This window comes from Dipodomys spectabilis, unplaced genomic scaffold, assembly GCF_019054845.1.
Source record: "Dipodomys spectabilis isolate Male_0828 unplaced genomic scaffold, ASM1905484v1 ptg000146l, whole genome shotgun sequence".
NCBI lineage: Eukaryota > Metazoa > Chordata > Mammalia > Rodentia > Heteromyidae > Dipodomys > Dipodomys spectabilis.
Window position 1 is genome coordinate 706,830 of NW_024870823.1, and position 24,529 is coordinate 731,358.

The 24,529-nt window shown below is 40.0% G+C and overlaps 1 protein-coding gene across 1 annotated transcript in view; it reads right to left on the bottom strand.

Annotated features, from left to right (window-relative positions):
- Positions 1-21,290, bottom strand: part of Fam71d (family with sequence similarity 71 member D) — a 34,989-nt gene extending 13,699 nt beyond the window's left edge. The window contains exons 1-4 of the mRNA XM_042691847.1: positions 21,090-21,290; positions 17,299-17,504; positions 15,849-16,398; positions 12,538-12,776 (exon numbers count right to left, since the gene is read on the bottom strand). Of these exons, the coding sequence (XP_042547781.1) occupies positions 12,538-12,776; positions 15,849-16,398; positions 17,299-17,504; positions 21,090-21,290 (1,196 nt within the window). The remainder of the gene's footprint in view (positions 1-12,537; positions 12,777-15,848; positions 16,399-17,298; positions 17,505-21,089) is intronic.
- Between the last annotated feature and the right edge of the window lie 3,239 nt (positions 21,291-24,529).

The following is a 24,529-nucleotide window of genomic DNA, read 5'->3' on the forward strand; positions in this document are numbered from 1 at the left end:
ACAAAAAAGTTAAATAAGATAAAATAAATAAATATCCATGTTTATAAATATGTTTATAAATATACTTAAGATTCAAGAAATTAGATTAACTGTATTTGAATTCTTAATGATTAGTAGCCTTTATTTCTGCCAACAGTGGAAGACACTATTTTATTTCCCCTTTGTACTGATTGTCTTTTCTTGAGTTGTGCTTGTTTTTTAGTTTAGAAGTTTGTATTTATCTGACAAAAAAAGAAAAAAGAAAGTCAGTTCATTTAATGTGGAGGTCTGAAATACAGAATATTTATTTGAAATACAGAATGTTTTAAAGTTATTGATCTTAAGTATAGTACTCTAAAACATCTAATATGAGTAAAATAAGTGATTTAAAAAATAAATTATGGGCTAGGGATGTAACTTAGTAGTAGAGCTCTTGCCTAGTATGTGTAAGACCCTGAGTTGGACTTCCAAGACTGCTAAGAAAAAAAGTCAAAACTTATATTTACAGTACAGCTTTTCTTCATAAAATTGACATTGAAATCATTTAGATATATTTTATTATTTATTACCATTCAGTTTAAGTATTTGGTTTTCTTTTCTGTCTTTCTATGTGACTGTCTTGGCAGTGCTGGAGATGGAACACAAGTTTGTTCAACAAAAGTATTTGAGAGTCATCTTTTCAACTAATGAAGTCAGTATTTAAATATGGTATGATCTATAGTGCCTCTTTTGTTATTTTTATTTAGGATCTCTTTTAAGATCCTCATATATGACATTTCATTCTTACAGAATAAACCAATTATAGAATGACACCATTGTAAAATACTGAGCTATCTCACCAGGCACTGGTAGCTCACCGGTAGCCTGTACTCCTGGCTCAGGATTGAGGTTTGAGCCGGCTCATGCAGGAAAGTCTCTTATCTACAAATACCTGCTGGAGGTGTGGCTCAAATGGTGGAGTGCCAGCCTTGAGTAGAAAGAGCCAAGCATGAGTGCTAGATCCTGAGTTTAAGACCTAATACTGGCATGTACGTGCTCTCCCCCCCCTCCATATGTGTACATACATGTGTATATATCCATGTATACATATACATATATCTCCAAAGATTTCGCTCTCCAAACCCTAACCTTTACTGAGAGTTGGTAGTGTTTATTCTTCTCCCTTAGTAGACATTGGACCCTACACATATCACCCTATATGCCATCCACTCACCACCACAGAACATGTTAGAGTCTTTTAAGACAATGACTAAGGGGAAGAAGTGACAAAAGAACTGGCAGAGACTAAGGAATATGTATGGTGGCCACAGGATTATTGTTGTGGACATTTGTTCTTTTTTAGTCATCTTTCTCTTGTGTGTGCTCATTATCTTTTAGTTGTGCCGTAAGTTGCCTTTGGTAACAAAGTGCCAGAAGGCTGACCCTCAGTTCCATCAACAGAATCATGACAAGATAGGTAAGTAGTTCCTGCTAAATCCATCTCTGTCCACCAGTCTTTCAGTTTGATGAACTCAGTGTTGAAACAGACACAAACATACACACACACACACACACACACACACACACACACAGCATAAGCTAGAAAATGTCAGGCCTATTGTTGAAATCTAGAGACTTGGGCTGGGAATATGGCTTAGTGGTAGAGTGCTTGCCTAGCACGCATGATGCCCTGCGTTCCATTCCCTAGTAGCATAGCATATAAACAGAAAGAGCCGGAAGTACTGCTGCGGCTCAAGTGGTAGAATGCTAGCCTTGAGCAAAAGAGGCTCAGGGACAGTGCCCAGGCCCTGAATTCAAGCCCCAGGACTGGCAAATTAAAAATAAAAAATCTAGAGACTTACAATTATTGAAAGTTACTCACCTTTGGATTGTCTTACGCATTTCCCCATTTAGTGTGTCTTTTTCTTTTTCTTTCCTTTCTGGACATATATTCCCCTGGGAAAGGGGAAGACAGATGAAGCCGAGGGTTGAGGAAATTAGAGAATTTGATGTGAGGGAGAAAGAGTATGAAGGAAAGAGAATGAGGAAAAGAAAGGAGAGATTATTAGAAGTGAGAAGTGAGAAGAAGGAAGAAAGAAAGGCCAAAAGTGGGAAAAAGGCAATAGGAGAAAGAACTTAATTTGGGTCTTAAGTTCAAATTATGTTCTAACCACCTCCTTGAGATGTCTATATTGCTAGTGGAACTCATTGTTTTGATTTCACAAACCTATACCTTTCAGAAAGGGGCCATCCTCCCTCCTTTTAGTTTGAGTTTTACAAAACAGGGCATGAACCTGGATGCTTAGAATTGCAAGGAAATTGATTTGTACTATTTAGGAGGAAAATGGAAAATAAGTAGGTATGGGAAGAATCCTCTGAATATTTCTTTTTTTTTTTTTGTCGGTCATGGGGCTTGACCTCTGGGCCTGGGCGCTGTCCCTCAGCTCTTCAGCTCAAGGCGAGGGCTCTACCACTTGAGCTACAGTGCCACTTCCGGTTTTCTGGTGGTTTATTGGAGATAGGAGTCTCACGGTCTCTCCTGCCCGGGCTGGCTTTGAACCGCGATCCTCAGATCTCAGCCTCCTGAGTAGCTAGGATTACAGGCGTGAGCCACCAGCACCCGGCTTCCTCTGAATATTTCTAAATGATTTTCCTTTTCTTGAATCTTTGATTTTTGTCTCATCTCTCTCCCTCTTGGAAAAGTATCATGAGATTATAGAGAAGATTATAACAGGCACATTGTAAAGAAATCAGAAAAGTTGAGAAAAGTAAGGACTAAAGAGATTAAGAAATTTTAAGTTAAGAAAAGAGAGAAATGGATTTAATTATGAGAGAGAGAGAGAAATATTCACCTAGGATCTACCATGTAAGTACCTAGCCTTGTTATAAAAAGTTTATTTAAAGTGCCAGCTTACCTAAAACTTTATATGGAAAGGAGAAAACACAATTCCCTCCAATGTAGACAAGTATGAGACATGAAGAATTAGAGATGCTGGTCTCCAACTAGCCTTGCCCGTGAGCTGGGTGAATATCAGTTTATTGCTTAATCACATTAGGAATTTGTTTACTAACTTGGAAGAGTAGTTATGACTCTGACTTCATTTAGAAATTAGATACTTTTTTCCATCTATGCTCAGGATTTAAGATTTTGCTCATCTTTTATTTTCTTGGAGGTAGAGAGTTTTAAAGGTAAGAGTGTATGAAAGGGAAAAATGATTTAGAGGAGCTTTAAAAAGGGTAAAGAAAAGCTAATCAGGGGGAAAACTGAAATACTATATAAGCCTAAGTAAGGAAAAAAATGGGAAAACAAGAGATAGAAAGATGGAAAGGAATGAGAAGGTATGTGAAAGAAAACAAACAGGGAAAATAGTTAACACTTGGTGGAAAACGAAATGTCCAAGTTGTACATTGCACCATCCTCCTGACTTAGCAAGCTCGTTGCTTCTCAATGGCTGTATCTGTGATTAGCTGCGAATTCCCAAAGCTCTCTATTTAAGCTGCCTGCTAGACTGACAAAGATGAGCACAAGGAGCACAGAAATGTCCACTTGTAGATTGTAACTGCCCAAAGGCCTTGAGATGGCTGATCATGCCTTCACCCCAACATCCCAGCTATATTCACAGACATTTTACAGCTAAGGAAGCTGAGGTCCTGAGAGATTAAATGGGATCTTTGTATGATAGAGGCAGTAGAGTTAGAACTTTTGAGTCTATGTTTAATAGCTGATTTTTTTTATATTCTCTTCCAGATTTCTATCAGTTTATGTGGCTAACTTTTTTCATGGACCTTCTAGTTATGTAGTCTCCCAAACTGTAATCCCAGTTTCTTCTACTTCACAAAGTCATTATTTCCCATTCTATTTTAAAAATATGTTCAATATTCTGATCTGTGTTATGTATGCATTTCTTATTTTTTATTGTGAAAATACCATACAGAGGGGTTACAATTACATGGACAAGGTAATGAGTACATTTCTTATCAAGTATTGTTGCCTCCTCCTTTGTTTACCCTTCCCATCCCTTCCCATATCCCCCCTCCCCCTTTTCCACCCCCCTATCCCCCACCCCCCCCACCCCGGCAAAAATCATCTTGTACATCTCATTGTTGCAATGGATCCACCTGTATCCCTATCTAAACAATTTGTTTTTTTCCTTCCCTTCCGCAAATTATACCTACCTCAAATACAGTGAAAACAGGGTATGTTATACCGTGGGGGAGGACATACAAAGCAACAAAAAAAATCATCTTATAAATATGTTAAAAACAATCGCAAGAAAGAAAAAACATTTGAGTCCTTATCTTGGGGTTCATTTCGCCTAACATCAACTTATCTGACCGTTTCTGTGTGTCTCAGAAATATACTAGTAATTGCAAATAAGGGAAACCATGGGACCTATGTTTCTTTGGGCCTGGCTTACTTCACTTAATATAATTTTTTCCAAGCCTTTCCATTTCCTAACAAATGGGGCAATGTCATTCTCTCTGATGGAGGCATAGAATTCCATTGTATATATATACCACATTTTCTTGATCCATTCATCTACTGAGGGGCATCTGGGTTGGTTCCATATCTTAGTTATGGTAAATAATGCTGCTCTAAACATAGTTGTGCTGGTAGCTTTAGTATGGTCTTGTTTGTGATCATTTGGGTAAATGGAGAGGAAGATGGTGGAGGAGAACCTGGAGGCTGAACAAGCTCTTGTATGTATGCACTTCTTAAGACCAAATAACATGTCCTGTTATTTGTTAATGTCTCCCAGAAGGAGTCTACCAAAGTGCTTTACATATAATACATAGGTGCCAAATGATCACTCATTTGAACAAAACTGAGTTTTGTGAAAGAGTCATATATATATTAAAAAAAACCAGCAGCTTTAATATATTACATTAACATCGGATTTCCATAGCTAAATAAATGAGTGCCTCAGAATGTACATAGAATGCACTAATTATAAGCAGCTTTGAATAAAACTGTTAATAGATATATCCTTAAGCAAACTACAAGAAAAGTGTTTGCCTATGTTGGACAACTCTAGCATGTCAGAAAAAATCTAATTTGATTTCCTCCCTCTCTCCCTTTCCCTCTTCTCTCCCTATCCCTCTGCCCCCTCTCTCTGGTCCCTCTTTCCTTTCCTGTTTTCCTCCCCCTGACCCTTCTCTCTTCTGAGAGGGTCTTGCTATGCACTTCAGGCTGCCATCGAATACCCTATGAGCTGAAGCTGACCTTAAACTCAGAATCCTCTCACCCCAACTTCCTCTGTGCTGAGATTACAGATGTTTGTCACCATGCCTAGATTAGTTTGATATCATTGTGAAACAGAATTTGGGATAGAAATTGATAGTTGAAAATTCTTTAGACTACAAAGGATATTTTGTATTTTTCTCATGAATCAGATTCACACTGGTCCATAATTTCTCAGGTTTATTATGATAGGCGATAATATAGGCACCACATCGTGGTAAAATTTATCTGGTACTTTTAGGCACGTAAGCCCAATGGGAAGGTGTATAGATAAAATCCCATTTGTGTAAAACCTATCCTATAAACTGTATTTATTTATTTGTGGGCCCTACACATAAATGTGACTATAAATGCCCTCAAATATCCTTGTTTTTGAAGTTGTTTTTTTTCTTTCCATTTCAGACAAGCTAAATGTTTATGTCTATTCCATAATACTCATGTTTGTGATTATAACAGGCCTTTTCTACCTCCCAGGTTTGGAAGTAACTCAGAGGTTAGTCAGCAGGTAGCAAAGGGAGAGATTCCAGGCAGTCTCTAAGACAATCTCCATGTCAAACAGTTGTTGTTAGGAGTGAAAGATTCTTAGAGATAGGAATATAGAAGAAACTACATCTCCTCAAAACATCAGTGCCCGTGGATAGGGAGATAGGGTATAAGAGGCTAACGATGGAAGTGGGGAGAAAATATTGTCAAGCATTTTGTGGTAGACAGTTCCCCTTACAAATACTATTGTGTTTTGGATTCTGCCTGAAGAACTAGAGCAAAACCACAAAAGGGAATGTATCAGAATTATCTTGCCGGTTCCTTTTGCTCTCAGCTGTTGTACTATTCAAAAAAACCACAGGTGACTCCTGCACACCAAAAATCACCATGAAAAATGTAATGAAATTCATTTCATACCTGAAGTCTTTGAATCCTTTTTCATGAACCTGTACAAATAAACATCACATTTCAAAGGTTTGCAACCATGGCCACAAGTATTTAGTAAAGAATTTCTGGGTGTGAGATAACTAGTCATTCTCTAAATGCTTTATGGTAGTAATGAATCATGTTGATCAAAGCTAGGCTGTTATTGACTCTAATATTAAAAATATTTACTTACAAGTTATTTGACCTGTAAAAGCCATACAAGCAAATTTTATGTAACAAAATGCAATCTATTTTTATGTATTTCTCACCAGTCACTCAGTGAGGTTGCTGGTATTCACAGTCTTTCAGTCTCAGGAGAGGCTAGTTGCTGCTACACTCAGGGGCTTATGTAAATAAAGTTAATTGTGTAGAAACCTGAGGAAAATTCTGACAGAAGTAGGTTAGAAAAGTCAAGTATTGGTGGCTCATGTCAGTGGTCCTAGCTACTCAGGAGGCTGAGATCTGAGGATCACGGTTCAAAGCCAGCTCAGGCAGAAAAGTCCCTGTGAGACTCTTATCTCAATTAAAAAAAAACCCCAAACACTCAAAAGCCAGAAATGGTGCTGTGGCTCAAGTGATAGAGCACCAGCCTTGAGCACAAAGAGAGGCTCAGGGACAGGGCCCAGGACCTGAATTCAAGCTCAAGGTGAGTGCTGTAGCATTTGAGCCACAGTACCACTTATGGTTTTCTGGTGGTTAAGTGGAAATGAGAGTCTCACAGACTTTCCTACCAGAGCTGGCTTGGAACTGAAATCCTCAGATCTCAGCCTTCCAACTAGCTAGGATTACAAGCATGAGCCACCAGATCTGGCTTTATAATTGATCTTTTAAGAACTAAAAATAGTCGTTTTCTGAAGATTTTATGGTTAGTGGTTTAAATGAAAGCTAAATACTAGGTCTGGGTGCTGTCCCTTAGCTTTTTTGTTCAAGGATGGTACTACCATTTGAGCCACAGCTCCACTTCTGGCTTTTTGCTGTGAGACAGGTCTCATAGATTTTTCTGCCTGGGCTGACTTGGACTGTGATCCTCAGATCTCAACCTCCTGAGTAGCTAGGATTACAGGCATGGGCCACTGGCAGCTAGCTTAATTTTATATATATATATTTATTTTTTTTTTTTTTGTCAGTTGTGGGGCTTGTACTCTGGGCCTGGGTGCTGTCCCTCAGCTCTTCAGCTCAAGGGGAGTGCTCTACCTCTTGAGCTACAATGCCATTTCCGGTTTTCTAGTGGTTTTTATTGGAGATAAGAGTCTCACAGACTTTTCTGCCCGGGCTGGCTTTGAACCGTGATCCTCAGATCTCAGCCTCCTCAGTAGCTAGGATTATAGGTGTGAGCCACCAGCACCTGGCTTTTTTTTTTTTTAAGAAAAAATTTTAAGTAAATTTACTTAAAATTGAAACAAAGCTATTATTCTCTTCAAAACAAGTGTCATGGCAACACTATTGTTGAGGTAAGAGAAGGATTATAATGTGTTATAAATTCTTCATTTTTAAAAGACCTAAAGTGGCAGAGTAGAATTTTAAGTTTCTATCACCTTTGTTTCAATCTAGATTTAAATTGTTTACATTTTAAAATCTAGTGAAACAGTAAAATATTCAGCAAGGTCATTGCTTAGTTTTGTTTTCAGTATTCAAAGTACACAGGTATGAAGTGTTATTGAAGTGTTACTGTTAGAGAAGAAGAAGAATACGGGACTTTTCATCAACCTCATTGTCTTAAGTTCTACAAATGTCCCTGGAATTAAGCGTCGATGAATTCCATTTTGCTCCTAGAGTATAACATCTTTCATTTGTAATTAACATTCTCAAATTAGATTCCAACTAGTCATTATGTTCCTACGTGGGTTAAGTTGAATTTAAGAGGATTATTTAGAATAATTGGGGGGGGGGGCTCCAGCAAAGTCAGTGGATTAATGGCATAGGAAGCTAAAGGACAGGGTCTAGTAATTTGAGATTTGTTGGATTCTAACATACTTCATATTTTTAAATTCTATGATTTTTTTCTATTTGCATGGATTCTCAGCATTTCTAATAGTGATTGTAATCATGACAATAACAAAATATCACTTGCAGAGCAGTGTGCATCCTAAAATTTTGTCTTTGTAATTAATTTTATTGTTATTATAAAGGTAATATACAGAGGGGTTACAGTTACATAAGTAGGTAATGAGTATTTATCTTTGGATAATGTCACCCTTTCTTTTGTGATTTTTAATGTTAAAAAAAAGTTAAGGCCCCAGAACTGGTAGCTTATGCCTGTAATTCTAGCTACTCAGGAGGCTGAGATCTAAGGATCATGGTTCAAAGCCAGCTCAAGTAGGAAAATCTGTGTGACTCTTAACTTCAAGTAACCATCAAAAAGGTAGAACTGGAACTCTGGCTCAAGTGATAGAGTGTGCCTGCCTTGAATGAAAAAGCTATAGGCAAGGGGCTGGGAAGGTGGCTCAGTGGTAGAGCGTTTGCCTTGCATGCATGAGGCCCTGGGTTCGATTCCTCAGCACCTCATAAGCAAAAAGAAAAAAGCCGGAAGTGGCGCTGTGGCTCAAGTGGTAGAGCACTAGCCTTGAGCTGAAGAGCTGAGGGACAGAGCCTAGGCCCAGAGTTCAGGCCCCATGACTGGACATCCCCCCCCCCTCAAAAAAAAAAAAAAGCTATAGGCAAGCACCCAGGCCCTGACTTCAAGCCTCAGTACTGGTGCAAAAAAGAAAAGAAGAAAGAAATAATAGATCAGTGGTCTGGTCACTGATGGTGGCACACATTATCTATAATCCTAACTTGAGAGGCTAAGGTAGGATGATTACAAATTTGAGGCCAGCCTGGCAAAATAGTGAGGCTCTATCTCAAAATTAAAAAAAATAAGGCTGAGAATGTAGCTCAGTAGTACTGCCCCTGGATTCACAGTGCTCAGCAACAAAATAGAAGGGAAGGGAAGGGGAGGGGAGGGGAAAGGAGGGGAGGGGAGGGGGACACATCTGCAGTTCAGTTAGTTTTGGGCTCTCAATATAGGACAGTATCTGTGAGTGAAAACAGCAATGTTAGCTCCTGGTTACATGGGAAGATTCCTACAAGGCTCCCTTAAATGTGAGCTGATGGTTCTTCTTCCTATGGCTATAATTTTGCCAGTCCTGGGGCTTGAACTCTGGGTCTGGGCACTTCCCTGAGCTTCTTTTTGCACTCCACCACTTGAACCATAGCATTGCTTCTGGCTTTTTCTGAGTACTTTAGTGGAGATCATGGACTTTCCTTCCCTGGGCTGGCTTCAAATCATGATTCTCACATCTCAGCTTCCTGAGTAGCTAAGATTACAGGCGTGAATGACCAGCACCCAGCTTAAAGAGGAAATTCTTATTTTTACCCTGAGGACTCAGGAGAGAAGAACCCTTGCTAAACTCACTTTTAATTAGGATTGGCTTCTCAGTAAGGCAATAATTCTCAAAATTCAGCATGCATTAGAATAATGTAGAAGAGTATCAAAACTCAGAACATCATGCTCCATCACCAGAGTTTATTATTCAGTAAAATGGTGTGGAGCTTGAGGAACTTACACCTCTAACAAGTCCTCAAGTGACACTGTTATGCTGCAGCAGGTCCCGCAACCCTCCTTGGAGAACCAGTGCGGGAACCCTAGATATCAAATAATGTCTCACCTGAGCAGACAATCAGGACTTACACCTAGAGGCTGTGGTATGGAGGAGAAGTGCCTTGCCTAGGAGCTTAAACAAACATTCCTCTGATTTCATGGCTGTGGGTCTCTTAAGTTATGTTCCTTTTGCTTTCCTTGCCCTCGATTTTGGTAGGATTTTGAGTCAAGGCATACAATGTGAAGACTCTACAGAAAGCTCCCGTCCCTCTAGTGGCAGCCTGAGTGTAGGAACATCCAGCAAAATGCCTATTGATTGTTGCTTAACTTATCTTTCTTTATTATTCATGAGGCTAATTCCTCCCCTTCAACTTTAGTCTATGGGGTAAATTTACTGTTCCTGTCCTTAAATCATTTGTGAATTGAATCTTTTACAAAATCTTGTCAGTTACTTTATCCATAAAGCTAATGTATTCTTTCCCTATTCTCTTATTATGCATGCATGTATGTATGTAAAATTATTTAGAAGATATTTGTAATTGTTATACAGCTTGGAAGTCTTTCTTACAGAACTTATTTTTTCAGTTCTCTGATCAAATTTGTGTTTTTTCAGAGATGCTGCTCTTGACTACCTATGTAACACCTTTCTCTCTCTCCTTCCCTCTTCACATATTCTTCAGTTGTAGCTCCGACAATTTATTTTCTATTTTTTCAAGTTCCTAGTTTCTGATTGTGCCTGTTAGGCCATTTTTGTCCTTTTACTTGATTTAAAGTTTCCAAGTTAATAAGCAAAATTGAACATAATCTTCCTTGATAACATTTTGACTAATCTTTGAAGCTTTCAATTTTAATCTTAAAAATAAAAACACAGCTATCCCTTGGTGATTCATGCCTATAATCCTAGCTACATAGGAGCCAGAGATAGGAGGCTAATGTTCAGGGCCAGTCTGGGCAAAACATTAATAAGAATCCCATCTCAGTCAATAAGCTGGGTACGGTGGATTCTGCCTGTTATCCCAGCTGGGTACAAAGTACTAGTAGGTGGATCAAAGTCCAGGCTGTTCTTGATTAAAACAAGAGGCCCTATTTGAAAAGCAAAGCAAAACAAAGCACTAAAGCAAAAAGGGATAGAGTGTGGCTCTAGTGGTAGAGCTCCTGACTAGCAACTATGAGGCCATAAGTTCAAACCTCAGTACTGCCCTACCCTTAAAACTGTCTTTAGTTGTTCTTTTGGAAGAATCAAATAAGATCTATTCAATACTTCAAATTATTTAAGAATTTTCTAGTTAATTTCATATTTCCATTGATTTTTCTTGTCTTCCTGTTCTTAAACACATATGCACATATTCCTGAGTGCATTTTTTTTAAGTGCTAAGGATTGAACCCAGGGTTTTGTTCATGCTAGACAATTGCTCTAGCTCTATACCCATCCTCTTTTTGTTGTTGTTGTTGTTGGTCCTGGAGCTTGAACTCAGGGTCTGGGTGCTATCCCTGGGCTTCTTTGTGTTCCAGGCTATCTGAGCCACAGCACTGGCTTTTTCTGAATAATTATTAGAGATAAATGTCTCATGGATTTTCCTGCCTGGGCTGACTTTGAACATGATCCTTAGATCTCAGTCTCCTGAGTAGGTAGGATTATAAATGTGAAATACTGGTGCTCAGCTTCACTTTCTCTGTCTCACTCTCTTTTATGCATTTAAAAAAGTGGATAATGAATTACATTTCTCATTTTCATTTTTACTAATCTTTTCTTTTAATGCAGTTTTGCTGTTATCCAAGCTATTCTGGAACTGCTTGGCTCAAAGGAGCCTCCTCCCTTAGACTAGAGTAGGTGGGACGATAGGCATGAACATCACATTCAGCCGTATATATGCATTTAGATAGGTTTTTTTTTTTTTTTTGGGTCCGGTCATAGGGCCTGAACTCTGGGCCTGGGCGCTGTCCCTCAGCTCTTCAGCTCAAGGCTAGCGCTCTACCACTTGAGCCACAGCGCTACTTCCAGCTTTTTTCTTTTTGCTTATGTGGTGCTGAGGAATCGAACCCAGGGCCTCTGGCATGCAAGGCATGCGCTCTACCACTGAGCCACCTTCCCAGCCCCTAGATAGGTTTCTTTTTAGATGTTAATCCAAAATGATCAGATTCCCTTTCATCGTTATAACACTTTATGCTCACTCACATTTGGCTTATAATTAACTTTGTAGAAAAGCTCCTGAAATTATGAAAATGATTCTTTCAGATTATTGTTGGCAGTATAGAGAAATAAAAGGGATCCATAGAAAATGCAGAAAGAAGAAAATATAAGAAGCATAAAAACTGAAGAAAGCTGGGTGCTGGTGGCTCATGCCTGTAATCTTAGCTACTCAGGAGGCTGAGATCTAAGGCTTGCAATTCAAAGCTACTCCCCATCAGGAAAGTCTGTGAGACTCTTATCTCTAATTAACCACTAGAAAACCAAAGTGGTGCTGTGGCTCAAGTGGTAGAGCACTTGCCTTGAGCTGAGGACCTCAGGGACAGTGCCTACGCCCAGAATTCAACCCCCACTACTGACAAAAAAAAGAAAAGAAAAGAAAGGAAAAAACTACCCACCATTTGTATAAGACTCAATGCCTTAACTTCAAAATATGATTTTGTGATATTTACTAAAGCACATAGAATTGGCACCAGGTTGGTAACCAGAATACCAAGGGGTGTAAGCATCTGGTGTGGAAATAAAAATTAACCAAGGTTGAATGAAATGAATATTCTCTACCTGAGAATATTCAGAGTCTGACATCCCAGGGCCATTGAAGCATATACCTATTTACATTACCACAGCCTTAGAATCCCCACCTTTTCCTGCCCTACTTACCTAGATTCTGCAGCCTTGGAAACTTTCTTTTTAAAATCAGCTCTCTTTTCTTCAGGGATGTCATCTTTGTGTTTCTTTCCTTCATGTTTTGGAGGAGTCAGTGTAGTCTGAAAACATTTTTCACCTTGGAAAGTCAGTGTTATGTTTGAGATGGTAACATGTTTTGTGTCCCTTATTTCAGTTTTACTTTTTGTATTTCGTAGACATCCATGTTTCAAGATATTTTCAATTTTTTCCTTGAAGAGAATAAGCAGAAACAAGTCAGGTAATAAAAGCACGTAACACAGGGCTGGGAAGGTGGCTCAGTGGTAGAGTGCTTGCCTTGCATGCATGAGGCCCTGGGTTCGATTCCTCAGCACCACATAAGCAGAAAAAAAAAAAAGCTGGAAGTGGCACTGTGGCTCAAGTGGTAGAGCAATAGCCTTGAGCTGAAGAGCTGAGGGACAGGGCCCAGGCCTAGAGTTCAGGCCCCATGACCAGACCAAAAAAAAGCACATAACACAGCAATGGCTTGTTTGTGGAGCAGTATTTCATCCACTCATCACTTAATTTGTATTTACTGAGTGTGGTGGGTGCCTGGGTCCAGTAGCAGAAACCCAGAGGTTGCTGTATGCCAACGGAAAGAGGCCAGGCTGGCATTAGAGGGAGGGACTTGGGAATTCAAAGCTGATGGCACATTCAAAAGTTCATCTTGTCATGTATGCAGTGTCACCTCACAGACAATCAGCACTCATTATAGCACTCCTTAAGGTTTTTCCCAAAAGGCCTTGTCTCACCTACTGTCCAATGTGAGGTTGCTCTTAATTGAGAGTGGCTAACTTATAATACTAAAGAAGTTTTACAAAGTCTTAGAACCTGTACTTAAAAAAAAATTATTTTTTTGATCGGTCATGGGGCTTGAACTCTGGGCTTGGGCGCTGTCCCTGTGCTCTTCAGCTCAAGGCAAGTGCTCTACCGCTTGAGCCACAGTGCCACTTCCAGTTTTGCAGTCGTTGATTAGAAATAAAAATCTCACGGACTTTCCTTCCTGGGCTGGCTTTAAACCATGATCCTCAGATCTCAGCCTCCTAAGTAGCTAGGATTACAGTTGTGAGCCACCGGCGCCCAGCCCTGTACTTAAAATTTAAAATCTGTCTGTCTCTTAATATCCTGGTTCCTGTCAGTATGCTACCTGTCCCAGTCACTGACTGTAACAGAATGTCTCACTGAGGCCTCAGAGCAATGGCTCAGCCAGTGGGCAGGCCTGTCTCTCTGGAGCTCCTTACCACTGTTCCTTCCTCCTCCTGTGGCCACACCCAGTGCATTCCTTCAATTGCTTCCTTGAACATATTGCAGCAATGTAATCCCATAAAGATAAAGTGTATTTTCTGACAGGAAACTTACTGCATACTTATTAAACGCAGTAAGTTTCGAAAGTCCTTTGAGGAGTGAAGAAGTAAAAAGTAGAAAATATTCTTTACAGGATGCTGCTGCCCAGACATAGCTGCTCCTCTAGCTAGCTGAGTCTTTTTCTATTTATTCCTTTTGTGTACTTTGTGTTTACTTTTGTGTTCTTTGAGGTCATTTTGAAGTTTTGCTTACAATTTTTTTTTAGGTCCGAGGCCAGGACTTGATTTCAGTACCTGACACTTTCATTTATTGGCTAGCCATGCCCCTAACCTCTGCTGTGTACATTTTTACTGAACATTTTTATTATTATAAACCTCTTCTTCCTGTCATTAGAAATTGTACACAACTACTTGAATTTTTCCTGAATAAAAACTACTTTCTGGGTCTTGGTGGCTCATACCTGTAATTTAGCTACTCAGGAGGCTGAGATCTGGAGGATGCAATTTGAAATGGGCCTGGGCAGAAAATTCCCTGAGACTTTTATTTCCAATTAACTAGAAAAATTCAGAGGTAGAGATATGACTCATAGGGTAGAGTAACACCTTTGGCTTAGAAAGCCAAGAGGGAGTATGGGGCTGAGTTTAAGTCCTAGTACTGGCACTCTCACCCCCCTACCCTTTTACATTAGGAAACAGAATTTGGAAGTAAGACATAAACTATCTGTAATCCTATAGTCTAGAAATAAGCAATATGTGGCTGTTTTTTGTTTGTTTGTTTGTTTTTTTGGTCATGGGGCCTGAACTCTGGGCCTGGGCGCTGTCCCTCAGCTCTTCAGCTCAAGGCTAATGCTCTATCACTTGAGCCACAGTGCCACTTCTGGCTTTTTCTGCATATGTGGTACTGAGGAATCGAATCCAGGGCCTCATGTATGCAAGGCAAGCACTCTATCACTGAGCCACCTTCCCAGACCAAAATAGAGATCTCTATTTTTGTTTTGTTTTGTTTTTGTTTTTTGGCAGTTGTGGGGCTTGAACTCTGGGCCTGGGCACTGTCCCTCAGCTCAAGGCTAGTGCTCTACTTCTTTAGCCACAGCACAACTTCCAGCTTTTTCTGCTTATGTGGTGTTGAGGAATCAAACCCAGGGCCTCATCCATGCAAGGCAACTACTCTACCACTGAGCCACCTTCCCAGCCCTGACAATATGTATTTTTTTCTCTTTGAGCATACATATGAAAAAATGTATTTTTATACATTAGAAAATATAGTCTTCATTTTTCACTCAAGTTTATATCATGAACATTTTTCCCAGCCAAGAAACATACTTCAACTTAAAAAAAAAATAACTGCAGAGTAATAATTTATTTAACAAATTTCTCCAGTTGCTTGCCAGATACTATGGCAGTACCTCAATAAGCTAACTTAGACTCAAGAATGTTTAATTCTCAGAATTAAACATCCTGTGGCTCTGTGTTTACCTACTTCTGACCTTTTCTAAGGCCAGTCACTTTTTTTATTTTCCAGTTTCCACCCTTACCTTTTCTTACTGAAATTTCATACTAATCTTTCAGGTCCTGAGCACTTCTATACCCAGTTCAACCTTAACAATAACCCTGACAGTATATTAATATCCTGATTTTAGAGATGAGCAAACTGTGCTCTCTTGTCAGTTTACTGATTTAGCTATTTATACAACTGATGTTCAAGGTCAAGATTCTATCCCAGGTCTTCTGATCCTAGCTTTCTCCATCACACTGATGGCAGGTTAAGTTCAATGGTAAGAAGGGGTCATGTTTCAGGAGATATCTTACAACTCCTTTACTACTAGGATTTAGAGATTGGATCTCATGGTTAACATTGTGTAACTCAGATTAAATTCCATAGCATTTTTTATCATCAATGTCAGCTACCTGAGAACTATGATCTTGGCGGTTGCTCCAGTGCTTGATTGTTAAAACATTAAAGTCTTCCATGTTACGTAAGTTCTCTTCTTGTTTTGCCCTTATTATGTCATCATTTTCAAATACCACCGTGACCTCTGAGACATTCATGTTATCAGGAATCTCTGTGCCTTCTGTGGTGTCTACAACTTCTGTGACTTCTGTGACAATTCTTACATCTGGCATTTCTGGGTGCTCACTTTCTGGAATGTCAGTGACATCGGTGACATCAGTGATGTCGGTGGTTTCTGAGAAATCTATGCTCCCTGATACGTGGGAGGGGTCTGTATACGTGTACAGGAAGGGGCTCTGCAGACCCGTGCACGTTGTAATATCCATGATGTCCCCTGAGCCTGTGGCTTCTGTGCTGTTTGTGCCTTCAGAGGTGCTGGAGCCTTCTGGCACTTTGGGGGCTTTAGCTTTCTCCTGATCCAGGACAGAGATGAGGTCCACCCATTGGGAAAATAAGGCCTCCTGTTTGTTTACAGGGGCACTGAGCTGCAAATAGTAGACACGGCCACTTACTAGCTTTACTTTGAGGCGAAAATTCTTAGCATCATGCACAGAAAGAGTCAAAAACTGCAGAGGAAGAAACCTGCAAACAAATGCAAATGGAACAGTATCAATAGAAACGACAAACATATAGTCCCTTTGTATTTTGTAGCAGCTTGAAGAGTGAGATTCAGGAAAACAGGCTTGTGTCCCATTTAGGTCTGGGAGGAAACTCCTGAGAGTTCTCTCATCTTAGATACGTACCAGAGACTCTGATGTACTTAGAAACAAATCAGAACATCAACTCCTTACAGAGAAATTGTCATTTTAAGTAATCCTAACTAGTCTAGGCTTAGAGAAGTATCTTGAAAAGATTCTAGAGCAAGTGAGTGGCTGAGAATTCTGATGGATGCTGATGGGAGAGGTAGCTTGCTATTATGATTCTTCAGCTCCTGTTATGTTGCTTTTTAAATTTGTATTATTATTAGCTAGCTTCTGTTTGACTGCCTTTGTCACAAGCTACTTTCCCACACTTTAATGTTACTATTATTTATAGCAGGGTTCTCCTTTAAAGCAATTTCATCTGTATTTCTGTTTTCAGCTCCACAGGAATAAAGATATTTTCTAAGATATTCTGATGTATGTAGATAGTGCCACTATGGAAAGGGAACCGAAGCATGATGCATCCACTTTTTCACTTGCATATGTTAACTTTTGGAGATACCGCAGCAAGCAGACATAGTGCTTGACTTAGGCCACTTGAACTCAGGTCCTCACGCATTTTCTCAGCTTTCTTGCACATGGCTGGCACTCGCCTAGTTGAGCCATGCTTCCAGCTTTGAGCTCCACTTTTTGTTAGAGATGGGAATGGTGGAATTTTTCTGACTGGGCTGGCTTTGAACTTCAATCCTCTAGGCCTCAGTGTTCTCAGTAACTAGAATTACAGGAGGAAAGCTATGGGTACCTGGCTCAGAGGGATTTGTGACTCTTCTCTGTGACTCACCTGGTAAGAACCAGCTTTGCTTTAGAGGGAGGTGGTGATGTCAGGAGACTTTTGAAGAAGGGTCCCTTATCTTTTTCAGTACCAGATGTCAGATATGCCAGCAGCATCACGTTGGGGATCTTGTTAGTGGGACTGGAAGAACACATGCCTACAGTCACCCAGTTGGCTCGGTTATGAAGGTAAATGGATTCACCTCTCCTGTTGACCTGAATACAACACATAGGAAGGAGTTTTTGATGAAGGGCATGGCTTAACATCCTGGCATACCAGAGCAGTGGAAGCGATGCCAGGAAAGAAACGGAGCTTTCTTACTTTTTTACTTGCCTTTGTTAACTTTTGGAGATACCACAGTGAGCAGACACAGTGCTTGACTTAGGGAGGTCCACAGGGAAGGCAAACCTAATACAACTAGAGAGACTATTACTGTCACTAAGTTACAGTTCAAGATGTTATAGAATAGCTAAGGAGGGTCTGGACTTAGCTGAGAAAGTGGGCTAAAGGTAGTAATATTTAAAACATTTAAGTCAGCTCATGGAAGTTGTTTATTTAAAATATTTACTGATGCCCAGGTGTTGGTGGCCCATACCTGTAATTCTACCTACTCAGGAGGCTGAGGTCTGAGTGTGGTTCAGAGCCCTGGGCAGGAAAGTCCATGAGAGTCATATCTCCAATTAATTACCAGAAAACTGGAAATGGAGGTGTGGCTCAAAGTGGTAGAATGCTAGCCTTGAGGGAAAGAGCTTAGGGATAGCAACCAGGTCCTGAGTTCAAGCCCCACACTGCCAAAAACTAAAATAAATTAGTACCATAAAAGATAAGTATGGGCTGGGAATGTGGCTTAGTGGTAGAGTGCTTGCCTAGCATGCATGAAGCCCTGTGTTCAATTCCTTAGCACCACATACACAGCTGGAAGTGGTCCTGTGGCTCAAGTGGTAGAGTATAAGCTGTGAGCAAATGAAACTCAGGGACTGCCTAGCCCTGAGTTCAAGCCCAGGACTGGCAAAAAAAAAAAAAAAAAGATGAGTAGCACATATTGTTGAGTATAGACCTTGCAAAACATTTCCAAGACTTGAGATAATAAAATATAGTGAAAATTAGGAATTAGGAAGTTTGGCTCTCACTTTTGTCTTAGTTACATTTTTCTTTTTTTGGTCGGTTGTGGGGCTTGAACTCTGAGCTTGGGTGTTGTCCCTGTGCTCTTCAGCTCAAGATGAGTGCTCTACTGCTTGAGCCACAGCGCCACTTCTTAGATACATTTTTAAGTTTGTGTTATTAGTAGTAGGATCAAACCTAAGAATTCATGTATGCAAAGGATGTATTCAACCACTAAGTGACATAACCAACAACAGAATTTTTAATAATGCTATATAAACTGGGTATAGGGGCATGTTCCTGTAGACCCAGCTAGACAGAAGGCTGAGGCAGGGAGTTTTTGGTCAGTTTGGGCAACATAGCAACCCTTGTTTTTAAAGGAATATAAATAAAAGAATAAGAGAAATGGCAGTGTTTAACAACAAATTTGCAATCTTCCTGATTACTTACCAATAGGTCAGCTAACTAATAGCCCATCTCTGGATATGGAGCCCTGGAAGTCTTTCCTTAGCTGACAAATTGGACAATGTACAGCCAAACTTGCTAGGTGGACAGGACAGGTTTCTCGGCATATAATCAGTAAAAACCCCAAAGTCCAAAAACTCAAACAATGTAATTGCTGCTCATTCATAAAAGAAAAGGCTGGAAAATGAGTACACAGAAATGTGAGGGAAGCCAGAGAGGAGCTATACTTGTGTTTCTCAGATGTATGAAAACTGGTTCAGTTAAAACACACTTAAGGGGTTAGACACATAAGTCAATGGTTAAAAACATGTTTTCTTATGCAAAGGCCCCAGGTTTGAATCTCACTTCCCGTACAACTCACCAATTCAAACCAAGTATGTTCCGAAAGAGGTTGTAGCCCTACTCTATTTATTAGACATTTCTTTTGAGTTGCTGGTAGTTGTCACTATTGCTGTTTGAATGTACTATTTTGTTGGATGTGACAGAGCAAAAGGGTATAGGGTATGACTTAACACAGTACAGTGCTCAGTCTGCTCACTACCTGCCTTCCAGTGTGACACACGTGCTGTGTGATTAGTGTGCAGAAGATACATTGCACAGGGCAAAGGAAGAGAGGTGGAGAACTGAAAATATTGTTAGTAGGAAAGAAGTATTTGGTTTCCTTCCTTCCTTCCTTCCTTCCTTCCTTCCTTCCTTCCTTCCTTCCTTCCTTCCTTCCTTCCTTCCTTCTTTCTTTCTCTCTCTCTCTCTCTCTCTCTCTCTCTCTCTCTCTCTCTCTCTCTCTCCCTCCCTCCTTCCCTTCCTCCCTCCCTCCCTCCCGTCCTGGGCCTTGAACTTGGGGCCTGGGCACTGTCCTTGAGCTTCTTTTACTCAAGGCTAGCACTCTGCCACTTGAGTGGTAGAGTGTATGTGGTACTAAGGAATCGAACCCAGGGCTTTATGCATGCTAGGCAAGTACTCTACCACTAAGCCACATTTTCAGTCAGAAAGACATATTTGGAAGGCATCTCTAGGTTGCATCTCCTGCCAGTGGCAGGGCGGGGCGGGGGGTTGGGGGGGAGAGGACTTAGGACATGTTTGTGAAGGATGAAGGCCCCTCTGAAGGAGCATGCCTTGTCATTCTCTGCCACATGGGCTGAGTAGCTGCTCCAGTTACAAGCTCTGTGTTCAATGCTAGTCGCTTGTGGCATTTCTGTGAGGTGACAGCAGTGGTCCACAACACTGAGCTCTTTTCTCCATCTCTGTGCCTGAATATATTTTTTTAGGTACTAGGGTATGAACTCAAGGGCCACGGGCTTGCTATACAGGTGCTCTACCACCTAAGCCGTGCTCCTGGTCTTTTTTTTTTTTAACTTTTTTTTATTCTTGTCCAGACTGGCCTCAGATTATGTCTTCCTACCTCTGCCTCCAGCATACCTAGAATCATAGGCATATATAACCACTCCTGACTTGTTTGTTGAGATGGGGGTCTCGTTGATCCTCCCAATCTCTGCCTTCTGATCTTTATCTGTATATTCTAATATTGAATATTTAGAGGAAAGTCAGTTCTGCTTCCAGTGCACTGAATGGTTTCATTCATCATGTAAATACATTCTCAGAGAAAGGAAGCCATTGTCCTGATATTGTTAGATTTTTCCTTAAGAACTGAATGAAATTAGTTTAATTTCTAGTTTGTTACAGATCACTGCCTTCCCTTCTTTTCCTTTCCTTTCTCCTTCCCTTCCTTTACTTGTCTCCTTTCCTTTCCCCCCCCTTCCCCCACCCTTCCCTTCCTTCCTCTCTCTTCTCCTCCCCTTTCCATCCCTGTCACAGTGCTTGGGATTGAACCTAGGGGCCTTGCTATGCTAGTCAAGCCCTCTACCCGCAAGCTAACCTCTACTTCCACCGTAGATGTTTTGCTTCTAAGTCTAAAAAAGAAGTTAGTGAGCTGCATGTTTTCCTGTGACAGGATGTTCTAAAAATCATTTTGTGTAACTCTGGGAAGATTATGTTAGAATGAAAATTACAGTGGAATTAGGACAGAAATCCTCCTAAGAATTTGTTGGGATATGGATGTCACTTTAACACTAATTATTTCAGGTTGTTTAAAGTTTTCAAAATTGCTCTCCTTAATGATACCAAGTAGTCTCTTGCCACATTGAAAACAGTTCTCTTCCTAGCCTTTTTATTGTTGTTCTTGTTGTCTTTGAGAAAATTAAATACTGAACTTAATTCAGAACTCAAGTATTATTTACCTGAATGAAATTGCTCTCTAATGTGGGAGGAGCTACAAAAGGAGCATACTCTCCTCCATCCATCTTCTTTTTAATATTTCCAGGGGGATGAGGCTGTGGGTTGAGTTGGGCAACTGGGTCATCAGTCTTTGGATTGGAATCTTGTTCATTTGTCTTTGGATGAGCATCTTGATCATCCAACTTTTTGTTGTTTTTCTTCATTGTGCTTAGGTAAAAATTAGAAAATTGAGGGAATAAGAATACAATAAATGATATGATATATAGAAAATAGTTATTTCATTTCTCCATTGATTGACAACTTTACACATTCTGGGTATACTTGACACTGTGCCCAACACTGTGGATTCATTAAAAAGGACTGAGGAGATCCTGGCCTTAAAATGTACACTTTAAAGGGTGACCGATAGTAAGGAAGCAAGCAAACAAACAGCAGTAACAAAAAAGGATATTGAATATTAGGCACTATAAATATTCCAGAACAGATACTTGTAATAAAAGTGAGTGGCAGTGTGGGTGGCAACACTTAGGGTGATTAAGTTAGTCTCTAGGAGACTTTGCAATATACTCCCTTCCCCAGACCATTGTTTTCCTAATTAATGGGAACACTTGCTTTTACATCATGTATAGGTGTCAAATGTTTTTGTTTAAGTAAAGTAACAAAACTCTCCTAGATTGAGAATACTTCTTCCACACTATTAACCCATACCTGAGCATTAGCTCTTGGTTGGGAAGTAAATAGTGGATATATTTCTGATCAATGACAGTTTATCCCTACTCTCTTCATCTTTTTATGAAAGAGCTTACAACAGACAACAGTGACTGTTATTTGATCTCTCAGGACAGTTCTAAAAAGGAAACAAGACCTCAAAGTGTAATGGCCGATAACTTCCATGGAAACATCCTAAACACCAGTCATCACTAAAGAACTTCCAATCACAAATACAGTGACTTCCCAACTCATATCCATACAATGGAAACTATTTTTTTTAAAGCAGTAAATGTTGGCAAGGATGCAGAGAAGCTCAAACTGTTGTGTAATTGGTGGGTGGAAGTGATACAGTTTCTGTGGGAAACAGTACAGTGATTCCTAAAAAAAAAAAATTAGACATAGAAATGGCCCAGAAGTCCACTCGTGGGTATATATCCCAAAGAACTGAAAGTACAGTACCGAAGTAATTTTATTTTTTGGTGGTACTGGGGTTTGAACTCAGGACTTCATACTTGTTAGACAGGTGATCTACTTCCCGAGTCACACCTGCAGCCCTCTGAAGAGACCTTGTACAGCCATATTTGTAGCAACATTAAATTCATAATAGCCAGCCATTCTTACCTCAATTCAGCCAAGAGTCACAATCCACTGTGGGAGGTGTAACTCACTTCAGTTTGAGCTTCCTCCTTTTCATGATGAAGCCTTTTCTATATAAAACCAAGAGAGAAAAGAAGCTAATTTCAGTTCTAACATTTACTTGTTACTTGTTGAGGTTCATGCGTTAGTGTCTTACAGCTACACGGTTACAGTTTGGTAGTGAGTATCATCTTCAAAACTCTGTTTGTTGGAGTCAGTCATTGAGAGTGATTGGATCATGAGGGCTCATTGACATAATCATTGGCTTAATCTGCTGATGGACTCCTACTTGTGTATACATATTCTTTGTGTGTACATTTTAATGGGTTTCATTTAGTCATTTTCATACATGTATATAAATGTTCTTTGATTAGATTGACCCTCTCACTACCCCATCTTGTTCCCTTTCTTTAATCCTCCTCCTCTCAAATCAGACTCATCATTTACAGGCAGTATTGGGATGTGGTAGAAACTTTAGGGTGGGGCTGAGTTGGAGCACTGGAGGCGTGTTCTTGGGGGCTATCTCTTGTCCCAAGTTCCTTCCTCATTCTCTCTGTTTCCTAGCCACTATGAGGTGATCATCTCTGCTCTGCTATTTCCTCCCCAGGGTGCTCTGCCTCACCATAGGCCCAGAAATATGGACAGAATAACCCTGCACTGAAACTGTGACTCAAAACTAATCCTTTCTCCTTTGCTGCTGCTTATATGCCAAGGTCTTTTGTCACAGCCATAGAAACAAAGCATAGTTGGAGGGGGTTGCTGTCCACATTTGAGCCAAATTGTTCTTGGTGAGCCTCAATGAGTGCTCAAGTCACAAGTCCTCAGCTAGTCCTTACCCTGAAACTGCCAGATAGGGAAACCAGCATTATCTCGAATGTCAGAGGAAATGATATGACTACTGTCTTCTTGATGGGAGGTTGGAGCAGAGATATGACCAGTGAAATATGTAATAGCATTATTCATATTAATGAGCTGAACTTTTGTAGTTTATGTATATATATATGTACACATATATGTCAATAAAGAAAATCTTATTTATACTCTCATGCTTTATTCATACTATAGGTATAATAGAGGCCTATAAAACTCATACTTTAAAAGCAAATTTTAGTATTAAAAAGATTAACCACATTAAGGATTGATTAATGCACATGATGTGTAATGGAAGTTCAAGAACATGTTGACTGAGGCATGAATTAGAGCAGAGGCATGAAGCAGGATGGTTAGAGGCTGTTGTGGGGATGCAGAGCTAGCTTCTGTTATAAGTTATTCTACTATGATTGTATATACATCTTTTCTAATCATAGTTTATATTTTTCCAATAATTCATGCCTTTTGTTAGGTATCAAAGGTCCTATACATTGAGTTAAGCAGGCAAGATATAGAGAAATATTGTAGGTAAGGACTTGTATTGTGCAGCAAGAACAAGGACAGCCTAGAGGAATCCAATGCAATAGGCCATAACTTATTCTATGGCGCTTCACTTGTTTCTCTTAACCAGCTTTCCTCCCCCTCAGATATTTTTCTATGTTCTTCCAGTTACAATTGAATGAACATTAATTCAGTAGATAGTTACTGCAGAATTTCAGTATAATTTCATCAGAAAAAGCAGCATTGTTGCCAGGAACCAGTGGCTCACACCTGTAATCCTAGCTACTCAGCAGGCTAAGATCTGAGAAAGTCCCATGGGCCTTTTCTCCAATTAGATACAAAAAAGCTAGAAGTGGAGCTGTGTCTCAAGTGGTAAAGTGCTAGCCTTAAGCCAAAGAGCTTAAGGATAGCAGTGAGTCTCTGAGTTCAATCCACTGGGGGCAGTACAAAAAAGAAAGGAAGAAGGAAGGAAGGAAGCCAGCAAGGAAGCAAGGGAAGAAAAGGAACGGAAAAAGGGAAAGGGAAAGGGAAAGAGAAAGGAAAGCAGAAGAGAAGAAGTTTGATGCTGGTAGCTCATGCCTATAATCTATCTTAGCTACTCAGGAAGCTGAGAGCTGAGGATCATGGTTCAAGGCAGCCTAGGCAGGCAACTCTGTGAGACTTTTCTCCAGTTAACCACTAGAAACCTAGAAGTGATGCTGTGGTTCAAAACAGTGTGGCAAAA